The 14,019-nt window shown below is 39.8% G+C and overlaps 1 protein-coding gene across 1 annotated transcript; it reads right to left on the bottom strand.

Moving 5' to 3' along the window:
- Nucleotides 1-5,184: 5,184 nt before the first annotated feature.
- LOC106598329 (homeobox protein Hox-A2b) lies at nucleotides 5,185-7,250 on the bottom strand. Its single transcript, XM_082975824.1, has 2 exons — nucleotides 6,435-7,250; nucleotides 5,185-5,913 (listed from the first exon to the last, which is right to left on the bottom strand). The coding sequence occupies exons 1-2, from the start codon at nucleotides 6,793-6,795 to the stop codon at nucleotides 5,201-5,203; spliced, it is 1,074 nt and encodes a 357-aa protein (XP_082831950.1). The 5' UTR covers nucleotides 6,796-7,250; the 3' UTR covers nucleotides 5,185-5,200.
- Between the last annotated feature and the right edge of the window lie 6,769 nt (nucleotides 7,251-14,019).

The raw sequence follows: 14,019 nt of genomic DNA, 5'->3' as shown, positions 1-14,019 counted from the left end.
GTACTCGTGTCCTCGTCTGTCTCTAAAACAGCCTATACTCCTGTATCTCCTGTACTGTAGCCTACAAGGCAGGGGTTATTGTCACCATTCTATGAAGCTTGTTTTATACATGTTTTTAACCTTGTGTCAAACAGTGCCACCCAATTGTTGTTCTAAGCCTTTGAGCTAGCCATAGCTTTCAGACAGTTTAGAAAGTGAGACAGGCAGTGATGACTAAACCTATCCACCTGTCACCCCACCTTTTTTGGCTGCTTCTGAAATGGCACCCTATTCCATATGTAGGGAACTACTTTTGACCAGAGCCCTAGGAAACCTCCCCTTTCCTTGGCTCAGGAGAAGCCAGGAGCAGTCAGACTCAGGATGGGTATGGGAAACTGGCTGTCTCTGTCTCTGACCTCTGATGTCACCAGGACCTCTAGGGTTGCAAAGGTCCGTAACTTTCCCAAAGGTTTTCCAGAAATTGTGGTTTTAGGATTTCTTGCATTTTCCTTTCTGATTACGGGAACCTACCAACCATGATTTCTGGAAAACCTGGGAACTTCTGGAAAGTTCCTGGAATTTTGTGACCCTACCAGTATACTCCTGAGATGAGTATACAATTCCTCTCCTGTCTGTCCTGCCTTCCATGGTAGTGTGAAACCATGTACTCAAGCATGAAACACAGGTGGAGTGCTTACTGAATGAATATAACTAGTCCTACTGGACGTGGGCCAGTATTCAGAATGAGAGCTGACTTAGGATCAGTTTCGCCTATTTGTTTTTTAACCTTTATTTAACTAGGCAAGTCGGTTAAAAACATATACTTATTTACAATGACGGCCTAACCCGGACAATGCTGGACCAATTGTGCGCCGCCCTATGGGACTCCCAATCACGGCCGGTTGTGATACAGCCTGTAATCGAACCAGGGCCTGTAGTGACGCCTCTAGCACTGAGATTCAGTGCCTGCTGCGCCACTCGGGAGCCCAAAATAATGAATGGAGAGGAGAATCTGATTAAGTCAGCACTCCTACTCTGAAACACTGTGAATACGGGCCCTGCTAAACAATAGAACTTAGTCTCATTACTCACCATTCACAATATCCTTTTCAATGTAAGAATGTACCAATATTCAAACATCCTCCTTTCCTGTTGACCTTTACCTGAGCAGCAGATAGGATCACACTGTTGACCCCCAGCTGACCTGCCAGGGGTTCCGTCCTGTGTGGTGAGGGAGATGAGAGGTGGCCTGACCTTTGACCTCTTCGGGGAGAGAGCTGGACGGTGTCGGATCTCCTCTCCCACAATGCACTACACTCGCTGCTCACTGTGTTTTTCATCTGGTTTCAGGTCCTGAATTAGGTCAGTTAACAATGTTTTACCTTCTGACATTGGTTGATTGGCACCAGAGAAGGAATGTACGTATGTGGGTTCGCATGTGTCAACAACAGCATTTTAGTGAAAAGACAATACTTAAATTTGGATGCAAAATGGAGGACAAAAAGTATATGGCAGGGCTACGCCAGCTGGCAGACAGCTTCCAGGTAACCCTACATCAGCCCTGGGTTCATAGAGTATTTGTTTTTTTTCAAACACTTTGCCAGATGGGCAAGGTTTACACTTCTGGGACTATACCATTGGTTCCATTGAGCCAGAGAAGCACTTTGAAAGAAAAACAAATTCTACTTGAACCCAGGTCCATCTACAATGTTGTTACTACAGTTATTACTGTGCAGGTACATAGGCATGAGGGCAACTTGAAGGTAAAGTGCTACCGTGAGTTGGGGAGCACACAGTCAGGTCTTGATCCAAGCTCTGTTGATTGTTCCTCAGACTGACTTTCATTGGCCCTGCAGGGGCATTGGGCTGAGGTTTCAGAGGTGTTACATTTACAGTTTGTTTCAAGTCAAAAGCAAAGCTTGAAAGTGACCAACTGCCTCCTCGGCTTACAGGGATTAACCTACTCCGGTGGTGTTTTGAAACAGCTCAGGATTGTTTTACCATTTAACTTCAAATCTCTCCTGTCACAACTCACATAATGATAGTTCACCACCTGTGTCCCCCTTCAGTGTTGTGGACAAACTAATGATGGAGTTGTGGACAGACAGGACTGGGGTACAGTAGTACATCACAGTGGAGTTGACATGAGCTAAACTATGAATAATCACATGAGATATAGGTCCCTGGTAAAAAACTGTGGTACACTAGATACACTGTAAACTCTCTGGCATTTTTACCTCAAATACTTAGTAAGTTGTACTCAGTCAATGACTAGTCATTATTACTTAAAATATTGATGTGGTACTGACTCAACTAAATATTTGTAAGATATGATAACAAATTAACATTTTTACCAGCATACTCTACTGCAGCTGGATTTTTTGGAATAGTTTTTTATATTTGTGTTTTTGAATGTACATTTAGTAATTTGTGTATCATAACATTTTTAAAAAAAATCTAAGATAAATCATTGTTTTCTAAACTAATCCAATCATTGGATTTTTGCACCCCTTACTGAAATTGTTGTTCCAGTTTAAATGGCTTAGGTTTCCTCCCACTGTTCTTAACCCTGGCAGTTATTATGAATGTAGGTTGCAAGTGAATACACATTTCAACTGTTGGATAGCCTAATGCTGGCTAGATTCCAATAGGAGTTACACATCACTTTGCAAGCCAGTATAATGTGATTTACAGTAAGGGTTGCAAAATTCTGGTGAATTTCCCAGGTTTCCAGAAATCCTGGTTGGTAGATTACTGTAAAAATGTAGGGAATTTTACAACCCTACTTGCAGGCCTGATGTGGCCTGTAAACTATGAGTTTCAGGCCACTGTATTAGGCCTTATTATATATGTAATGGTTCAATTATAATTTTCCCCTAAGAACACACTTGGTGAATGCCCCCGAACTGAAATTGAACGAATTCTACAACGATGTCTCTGTCACTAACAAATACAGTCATGGGTGGTAACTCTACAATTCAGTCGAAAAGGCGAGGCACACTGAGACATTACTGGAGGCGTGGCTTAATGGTGGCGTTAAATTTAAGTATACCTTACTCAAAATAAATGCATTTTTATTACTCATAGGAAGGTAGTACTGCTCACTTCAGTTATTTAAGTTTTTAGGTAATCGTTTCCTCAAAATGTTTGAGTAGACAGAATTTATCCGGTTTTACAGTGTAGGGAATAAGTTGCTATTTGGGAAAGGAATAATGCCCTTTTTGGGTGAGATTCAATGGATTCATAGACTACATAGACTACAATTTTCGATTTTACTCTCAATAATGCATATGTAGTTTAAAATGACCTACTACAGATTGTATGGCAGAAGGCTACAGGCTATTAGGCTACATTTATAGTCCATCCCCGACCAAATGTTTTCTCTTAACAACATTTTTCTTTCACATTTGTTCAATATAATCCTACATTAAAGAACGGAATTTATCGTAAATTTTGTTTTTTTTAAACAATTTATTTGCATACTATTGTTTGAAAGAGAGCTAATAACTAGCTTCGGACAGCATGCTGGCCGTTCGATGGTGTTGTGGTAGAAAATGGCGGTGGTCTGACGGTATCCCCCTCTCCGCAGGCCCACTGAAAGAAACACGCTCTAGTCTAGCGTAGCCTAGCACACTGCCATTGTTAGTGCGGCTGGTGGTGTGATACAGGGCCTAATCATTGTGAAAGAAAATAGTATTTTGTACCCTTAATTGGATATCCCTATCTTATATTTTATTCACTAGGCCTATACCGATTTGTAGAGGAACTATCAGGTTTAGAGCATCCTGTCCATTGACATGGTCGACTAGGTTAGGATTACAGCATGTCGTATTGTAATCAACGAATTGTGTTAAAATATTCAACCAAAATAGTCTGACAAGTGATCATAATACGTTTCCATATATTAAATATAATCATAATAAACAGTGCCATGGATTTAATTTACCCGTTCAGCACGTGCACATTATTCATAGTCTATTTAGTATAATATTATAATATGTTAATTGCAAACATATAGCCTAGTCAATTAACAGATTGGGTTTAGTTGGGAAATAATAACCACGTTGTCGACACTAATTGTTTAGTTTCAATACTGTAAAAAATAAAGATTTAAAGAGGCAAAAAGCATCAATCTCTTTCAACAGCGGGTTGAATTACGTAGTGTGAAGTAGTCGGCTATACTCTCCCCCCCCCCCTCCTCCCCAAGATGTAAGTTTTATAGGCTATAAAATGTAATTGTAGAACGTCAACAAAGTTACAGCTTTTGGCCGAGGACTCCCGGTATCCCCAATAGGAAGATTGTTTTTATTTGCGCATGTACTACGGCAATTAATCTCTTTAATGACGTCCTCAATCATAAACTACTGTGATTTATGGACTCAGAAACAATGTAATCTATGTCTCATTCAACAGCTCTAGTCCATAGCGTATGGTCAATTCAATCATCGCTACTTTCCAGGAAAAATATTCAAGAGCAAAACAAGATGCTTTTGGAAACTATTTATTGTAACTTAATTAGAAGTAGCCTATTATTACTGGAATTATTCTAAGTCTGTTATTTTATTGTTTTGGGGTGAAATTATCTGTGGAAATTATCGCATTGTCGATTTCAGTAGTTTATATTTGTGATTTCCGTTTATGAGATAAAATCTGCTCACTATTGTCCATTTAACACCACTTTATATATTTCAGGATGAAGAGTTTTGCCTGCCATTCTGAAGGAAAGATTTCATCATAAAAAGATCACTTGTTGCAATAATATTCTTTGTAAGTATATGTCTAAAATCTAAGAATATTCTAAGAATATTGAGACAATTCTTTTCAGACCCATTGCATGCTAAATTAAAACAAAATTGTTTAAATAATGGAAACAAACGTTCAAGTGAATGGAAAATAGTAAAGGACATGATGATTATCTCTCGTAAATAAGTAAAATTTTATTCTAAGAAAATAGGCTATTTATAACATTATTGTACCGGAAAATGATACAAAAATGAAAAGATGTTGTATATTATTCTTTGGAGGCATAATATTGGCATCATTTTAAAAAACTATTCAATTGATGATTTTGTTGTTTTGAAACTTACCTCATTGGAGCCATGTATTAATCAATCAAGCAATTACATCAAAATAAAAACGGAAGCCAGTTATTTGTAAGAACATGGAAGACAGGAAGCTCTTCCTAACTAAGATGTTTGAGTTGTTTTCTCTTTTAGAATAGTTAGTAGCTCAAGTGTTGCAGGTCGATTGTTGTGAGCGTTTCTGAGAAAAAATCGAAACCTTCAGATGATAAACCCATTGGACTATCTATAGAATCTGACAAACTTGGAGAGAAGGAATCCGATGAGAAAACGTGAAAGTCCTGCAAAGAGACGTCGAGGGCCGGGGAATGGGCATTGTCCCCGCCAGATGCGTAGTCCGGGCCTATTGTTGACACGCATATAGGAACAGTGGGTGCCGTGTTAGGAAGATTTTTCAGATTTTTGTCATCGCTGTTTAAATGCGAAGCAGTTGAGCTTTGGGAATCTCCATTGTCATTGTGTGCATTCTGAGACTGTTGTTGTGAAGTTAAGGTATTCTGTTGAAAAGAGCAGCTTTCCCTCTCTAGAAGCGCGCCGGCGGGTAGGCCTACATTGTTACCAGCCTGGTCGAAGTCCTCCTCTCTCCCGTCCTCCAGACTGGTGAATGTCCCCTCGCCGTTCTGGTTCTCCTTGCAGTGGGTTTGTCTCTTGTGCTTCATCCTGCGGTTCTGGAACCAGACTTTCACCTGTCTCTCAGTTAAATTCAGTAAAGCAGCTATCTCCACCCGCCGGGGTCTGCACAGATACTTGTTGAAGTGAAACTCCTTCTCCAACTCCAATAGCTGGGTGTTGGTGTACGCTGTCCTCAGCCTCCGAGATCCTCCGCCACCACTCTCTGCAATCTCTGGCGACCCTGAAACACATTGAAACACATTTGAAATGTTCAACCAATACAAAAAAGCAATTGATGATTGAATATAAATAAATAAATGACAGTTGGTAAAAAAGCATCAAGCGGTTCTACTGCGCCGCCCAGCAAATGGTTTGTGGGAGCACAGACACCGCGCTGAGACGATTTATGAGCCCGGAGCAGAATATGATGGGTCTGCGTGGACCAGGCCGACTGGCTTGAAGATTAATGAACATGCCAGCTGCCGGTCGGTCGGCCTGCAGTAAGAGTAATCTATCACTCTTCATTACTGTCACACATTAACATTCTTCCACTGCATCACCAGTCAGCAGCACACTGACCACTGAGAATGTTCAAATAATTACACTTTTGCTAATAGATATTCTGCAAGTCATGTGGGAGAATTGCCCCCAAAATAGAATGTTGAGACCAGACAGACCTTTGCATTTTGATAGGCTAATGGGCTACCTACCCAGACTGTAATTTCATTAAAATATAATAGAGGCTAATCAATCATGTCTTACCTTGGGGAGAGAAGTGAAGCGGCGCAGTGTCGGGAGATGTGGCAGTAGTCTGGTGGTTTTTCTTGGAGGCTTTCTTCTCCTTCATCCAAGGGTACTCCGGGGGTAGGGCTGCGGCTGGCTGAGGGCTACAGACTCCATTCAGATTCTGCTTTGACCGGCTGTGGCGTGGGTGGCTGCCCGGGTTGAGGCTGGGAATGGTCTGCTCAAAAGGAGGAGGAATCAGTGTCGACTGTGAAAGCGTCGAGTTCTTGATTGATGAACTTTGAAATGCATCACCGACAGGGGTAAAAGATGTCAGGCACTCAGCAAGCGACGGCTGACTATTGATAAAACCGCTCTCTCGCTCAAAATCGTAATTCATCTCCTCTCTTCTTGTCTTGGAAAAGTCACCGGTCGTAATTTTGTGGGCGAGGAGAAAATTATGAAATTTCGTGACAAGTGTTTTTTTTCCAACAATGTTGCTGATTACGGCCGTATGGGGACAGCGATGCCATTAAACTATATTGCTTTCATGGAGACAACGTTGAAATTGGAACGTATTACTTGTCACATGATTACCTCTGCCCAATGACAATTTGGGGTTTAATCAAAAGAAGCCACTGTCCTCTGTGATTGATGGAGAAAGTCGGATAGGTAACGCCTAGTTCTGGGGGTACGGCCTAGTGTGCTTTATTTACACACAGTACTGTCCCCGAATGGAGGATAGTCCATTTAACAAGAGCGTGTGTGTGTGTGTGTGTTTCTCTCCTTTTGGATCCAACACCTCATTGTCCAGGGTTTATGTCTTAATGTAACCACAAAAGACGCAGTCATTATCAAAGTGAACTCGTTAATTAGAAAGTAATTCTGAGCAAGCCTGTGGCTCTGCAGAGTGGTGCACAGAGACAGCCGAGCAGACACCCAGTCTTCTCTCTCCTTTTCATTCTGAGAGCGAGAGAGCGAGCGAGAGAGAGAAAGAGAAATATTTTTGCACAGTCTGTAAAGTTTGTATTCTAAACGTAGGTCTTGATATTTCCAAGAATATGAATCTATAAGAATCTGAATACCTTTAAAGATGAGGACTTTCTTTAATACTCACCCACGTATTACTTGTTGTTCTCATGTCAGACTTTGTAAACAAATGTATAAAATATTTAACACATTATTTATACATTTCTTGCCTTCATGGAAAGCCATTAATTGAGCACAGATATATTAGAAATAAAGTGCTATTTGCATGTGGAACTATCACGGGAAGCATGAAATCCATGTCTGCATGTTTCTGGTGACCTACTCCTATTGTATGGAGATATTACAGTGTGGCACGTGGTTGTAAACTTGCATCATATTTCTGGAGACGCAGCTGCTTCAAATCCCCGTAATCCACCATCAATCTGCCAACGATGAATTGCATCAGAAATTAGAAAAATGCATGTGGATGAGACGTGTATATAGGCCTACTGACACAGGAAGAGTAGCCTCTGACGAAATATTTAGAAGAAAAATAACATTGAGAATGTAATCCACAATGAGTGACGGTTTACGCACGGATTTTACGCCTCAAATGAGACATTTATTGGTGTTTGTTCAAGTTGAATGGTCCCAGATCCGTATTTAATACCTTATTTTCATCAGTATTACTGACACCTAAGAATTGGCCTATTGCACAATATATTAACAATTGGTTATAGTAGTACTTTGGATAGATGCCTTCCCATTCACCTCCCATAGAATCATCCCGATTTGAAGTAAAACAATAAGATCTATATTCTTTATTAATAATTAAAAAAAAATGTCTATATTGTTTTCCTCCCTGTGTTGAACTTTGAAAAAGTGCTAGGCCCCGGGCTGTTTATTGCTTATATCCAGACAAAGAGCCTGGAAAGCCTGCACGTTATCAATCTTGCTCGCCAAAAGGTCTGACAGCTCCTTGCCCTAAGAACACATTTAAACCATCTAACTCTGCCTTAGATCATATGTGGCCGCCAGGAAGACTGCAACAACGTGCTACTTATGGGGGGAAACTACACAACTTGGACGTTTCTTTAATAGGAATCCATTTCCGAATATGGATGTTCTACATAGAGCAGACAATGATATCGACATACACTATAGGTGGGTTATCTTATCCTGCTATATTTTCTTAAATGGAAGGAAAATCTACAACATTTTCGTTTTCAAAAGAACAACGTTAGTGGGAAATAGCAGCAAAAGAGTGGATTGACTGAGATGGCGAGAAAGAATCGAATGGATTTGCTTTTACACGGCGTCTATTGTCTGCAGAGGTGAGTGGGTGTTGGCATTCTGCAAAAACCCCATTCAATCCCACGCCGTTTCTGTCTTTGGGCTGCCATAATATATATATATATATATATATATATATATATATGATATCATCTTGTCATAACTTCTAAAAACATTCTCTTACTGTATTTCGTGTTTCAAATAACCTACAATATAGTTGTTTTGATATTTCATTGCAATAGAGGCTATCTTGCATTGCCTTCGGCGCTGACAGGCAGATCGTGTGTTATTCTATTCCAAAATGTCCGGGACGGACAACAAAATATATGAAACATAACACCTTTTAGTTCTCTGCATGCCGTGAGAGAAGCCCATAGGCTACACGAAAATGTGATTTATTTGTTATGATTAAAGTTGATATTTGTACATAGGCCTAATGCAGTATCACACTGTCATCAGAGAGACACATTATGGTAATCATTTCATCAGAAAAATATCATCCAAACAGATGCTCAGTATATTGACTGTTTATTCGAGAAAAACATTTTGTATATATTTAGTTTTAGAACAAAGACGTATATCTTATGGTAGGTCTAAACCATTCAAGCTTATTTGGATATCAGATGTTTTTTCAGATACGAGGTGTAGCCACAAAATAGGTCTAGCCCGTGTTAAAAATTGTGTGAGGAATACAGAGAATCTATCGAAAAATATTATTTTTAATTATGCTATCATCATTTATTTAGTTATATCAATAATATATGAACATATACATTATTTATTATTACAGATGCACTTTTACTAAACAAAAAATAGTTTACTTTTATCCTTTTCATTTCAATTTTACGGCTAGAATTATTGTTTGTGTGTCAACTTCAATCCGAGATATAGCTGCATAAATCAATGTGACATTTTTGGTTGAATGAAGCTTAACTTCATTGTGATATGTATCTGGCAGGGTAGTGGACAGGAGCTACATTAACCGTCTGTCCCCCAGTCAAGACAAGACACCTGGGAAGCATGGCAGAAAAAAAAGTGGACTAGAAGGGAACCTTTTTTTCTCTTCGAGGACTAACGTTACTTATCGGAGGAAAGTAAACGTTCTCAGATTGTTGTCAGAATACTTTAATATTCCACATGGAAATTGTTATCAACAGCAATACCAAGTAGTAGTAGAATAGCTGCACTAGGCCTATTCATTTTGGGATCAATATAATAGTGAGAATAACCAGACATTACAAATAGTGTTTTAATTGTAATTAAGGGTTAATAATCTTACTGATATTTGACATTTTTTACTTTCTTTTGAAGTTTTCTGTTTAAAAAATCAAGCATCCTGTTGTATAGCGGATTCGGTTCAAGTCAGTGAATTGTTAGATCGAAGACAGATGACATTGATTAAAGGTCAGTTAATAGTTTGATGTTTGCATTGTCTTATTTCTATTCCTGAATTTCCTGAGCACAATAAAACCTTCTCTCACATGGATGTTATGTTTTGTCTTATGAATGAATCATAACCAGTCGAGTCGAATTATTGTTGGACCAGTATGACAATGTAATCCATACCTGCATTAAGCCCTTTGGGGGGGAATAGCTATGGGACATTATTTTCATGGAACAGGAAGTGAACACATAACATATCGAGTATTCCTGAACAGACATGTTGCAGTGGGATAGGAGGGGAGTAGTAAGACATGATGGATAAGACTGGGTATCCATTAGAAACATGTGTAGGTCTGTATATGTGGGGAGGAGGATCATTCACAATGGCGATGGCAGTGAGTGGGACTAGAGAGATGACTATCCACCTACATATGGTCTTGTTCTGTAGATAAACCTCCCCCACACAGACACAGCTCAAAGGATGATATGAGTGTGTAGTTACATATCCGGACATATGAATTCCTGGTAAGTCATACTCCCTTCCTGTAGCTATAGGGTTTATACCTTATGAATATAGCCTATAGGTCTAGGACATTATGCTGCTATGTTGGTCCCGGATATGACGGTAGAAGATGGATTCTGCGGAGAGGAGTATGTCACTGAACCAAAGATGGTGAATAAATAAAGATGTCCCACTTTGCCGTTTATCATTGAAAAAAGTTGTCATTTCAATACCGCTTAACGGAGTGGTTCTCCCATAGGAACCAGTGCATTAGCAGATGGGTCTGTTCTGCTTAGTTCATTGACTACATGAACCAGAAAGAAATAGGGAGTGGGATGTCTTGCTTCCTCTCCCCTCTCTGACGACATCAAGGGCGTCCAGGAATTGGGTCAGGAGACGACAAGGCCTTGTGCTGAATGATTTAACAACGTCATTTGTTTTCAAACGTGTTTTGTAGTTATGAGGTAATATTTAGGCCTTTTTCAAATCATGTTTAAAAAACCCACCTTTTTTTTAGCTTGGCCTTTAATCAGAGATGTTATTGTTTAAAGCATCCTTTTGTGTTTTATGCTTTTTTATTCATCTATTTTATTGCTTCTGGTTTGCTTTTAAATCTTTCATGCTTTACTGTAACATGTGATGAGATTTTAAATGCATTTTAAATAAAGTTTGATTGATTTGATTAAATACTTTCTTAATCATTATTTGATATTTAATGCATAAAGGTGTAAATAATAATAGGCTTTCATTATTTTCAGGACCAGTATATTATGTAATGTTACCACTTGCCTCTCCGGCATTATTTGAAACCATTTCCAAAAGAAAAGAAACGGACAAATATCATATGACCTTTGCATTAAAGTGGTGTATATTGTATCATATGACCTTTGCATTAAAGTGGTGTATATTGTATCATATGACCATTGCATTAAAGTGGTGTATATTGTATCATATGACCTTTGCATTAAAGTGGTGTATATTGTATCATATGACCTTTGCATTAAAGTGGTGTATATTGTATCATATGACCTTTGCATTAAAGTGGTGTATATTGTATCATATGACCTTTGCATTAAAGTGGTGTATATTGTATCATATGACCTTTGCATCACAAGGGTGTATATACTATAGGCCTAACTGTGTGTTCATGGGCTCTCAATAATATCACAAAGCAAACAGAAGAAAATAACTGTTCTTCTAATCAGTCCAAATATATATTTTCTGATTTGACAGGGCACTGCTGTACATGTTTTAATCAGAGTTGTAATTTATTGTGGTAATTATATGGTTTAATAATTAAAGGAATTTGGAATTGGATTTCTTTTGCAACTTTTCATTGCAAAAGAGTCCACATAACTATGTTTATATCCTATATTTTGGGTTCCCAGGTGGTGCAGCGGTCTAAGGCACTGCAGCGGTCTAACCCTACACTACACTATACTACTTTTGACCAGAGCCCTGTTTCCCCTACCGGCCCGGTCAACAGTAGCACACTATATATATGGAATAGAGTGCCATTTGGGACGTAACCCAGGTGTTCATCATCACCATGACAGCTCTGTGAACTTCTCTAGTGAATCCTCAATAATGGCCTCTGTCATTGGAGCTGACATGGGACTTGATGTATTGGGGGCCGGGAGGGGGTCGGGAGGGGGCACCGCAAACAACATCCAAGCAGCGCTCTGTTTGAGCTAGCATGGCTCTTCAAATGGTCGCTTCCACCAAATACACGTTGAAAGTTGTCTACCCCTGACATAGTCAACTGAATGGAATCTACATTTTACATGCTGGACCTTTAGCTCTCTCTGTCTCTGTCTCTGTCTCTGTCCTCTCTCTCTCTCTGTCTCTCTCTCTCTCTGTCTCTCTCTCTGTCTCTCTCTCTCTCTCTCTCTCTCTCTCTCTCTCTCTCTCTGTCTCTGTCTCTCTCTGTCTCTCTCTGTCTCTCTCTGTCTCTCTCTCTGTCTCTCTCTCTCTCTCTGTCTCTCTCTCTGTCTCTCTCTGTCTCTGTCTCTCTGTCTCTCTGTCTCTCTCTCTCTCTCTCTCTCTCTCTCTCTCTCTCTCTCAGAGTGATTTACGCTCAGTACATAAACAACCCAATAAAACTAGGGTGCTCTGTGCTCAAGAACCATTACAACAGTAGGCTAAGACGTTAACACAACATTGAACTCACTTTGGGAAGCCTGAACAACAACATGTTGAGAGATTATTGACACCCTTGATCAAGATAAGCAAAAAATATTAAATAAATACTGAGCTACGTTGTATGCTCCAAATCTTTGTAAATGTCTATTATTTTATACTAATATAATTGCTCAGAGAAAGAGATTGTGTTTAATAAGTAATACTTTTTTTCAACAAAAAAAATAGGAGTCAAAAAATATTGGCACCCTGTTTTCAATAGTCTGGCACCCTCCCCTTGCGAGGATAATGTCACCTTTTTCTAAAATGGTTTATTAGATTGGAGAACACATTGGGAGGGAACTTATCATTCCTCTGTACAGAATCTTTTCAGATCTTTGATATCCTTCGTCTGCACTAATGGGCTGCTCTCTTCAAGTCAAACCACATGTTTTTCAATGGAGTTGAAGATAAAAGACCAAAATTATATTTAGCAAAATGCTAATTTTGTGGTCAATTAAAATATTTTGATGTGTTTTGGGGGTTATTGTCTTGCTGGAAGATCCACTTTCAGCTGCATCTAAGTTTGCAGAGGCAACCAGGTTTTTGGCTAAAATATCCTGGTACTGGGCAAATTTCATGATGTCGTTGACCTCAACAAGGACACCAGCACCAGTGGAAGCAAAATAGCCCCATAACATAAACAATACTTTTCTGGATATTTTCATGTCATCCTGCAAATAAACATCTGGAATTTTCTAAACCGCATTGGTACTTGGGCTGGTGCCATGGTCCGATGACATGAAAATATCACTTTTTGGCCATGCACACCAGTGGTGGGTTTGGCGTTGAAAGAAGGACACATATTATGTAACAGTACTGCTTCCATCCCTCTACTCGCCCCAACCTGGGCTCAAACCAGGGACCTTCTGAACACATCAACATCTGCCTCCCACGATGAAGAACCGTTTCCCACCACTCCACAAAAGCCACGGCCCTGCAGAGCAAGGGAAACAACTACTTCAAGGTCTCAGAGTGAGTGACGTCACCAATTGAAACACTATTAGTGCTCACCCCACTAACCATTTCACACCGGTTACACTTAACCTCCTCCTTTTCTGCAGCAACCAGTGATCCGGGTCACGGCATCAATGTAACAGTATTGCTTCCGTCCCTCTCCTCGCCCCAACCTGGGCTTGAACCAGGGACCCTCTGAACACATCAACAACTGTCTCCCATGAAGCATCATTAGCTATCGCTCCACAAAAACCGTGGCCCTTGCAGAGCAAGGGGAACAGCTACTTCATGGTCTCAGAGCAAGTGACGTCACCGATTGAAACGCTATTAGCGCGCTAACTG

The sequence above is a fragment of the Salmo salar genome, chromosome 05 (assembly GCF_965601325.2).
Source record: "Salmo salar chromosome 05, fSalSal1, whole genome shotgun sequence".
Lineage (NCBI taxonomy): Eukaryota > Metazoa > Chordata > Actinopteri > Salmoniformes > Salmonidae > Salmo > Salmo salar.
This window is presented reverse-complemented; position numbering and strand designations above follow the sequence as displayed.

Excerpts from the sequence above, each read along its gene's own strand:
- LOC106598329 (XM_082975824.1), bottom strand. The coding sequence starts at position 6,795 with ATGAATTACGATTTTGAGCGAGAGAGCGGTTTTATCAATAGTCAGCCG. Across the intron at positions 5,914-6,434 it reads GCTTCACTTCTCTCCCCAAG|GGTCGCCAGAGATTGCAGAG; the intron begins GTAAGACATGAT and ends AATGTGTTTCAG.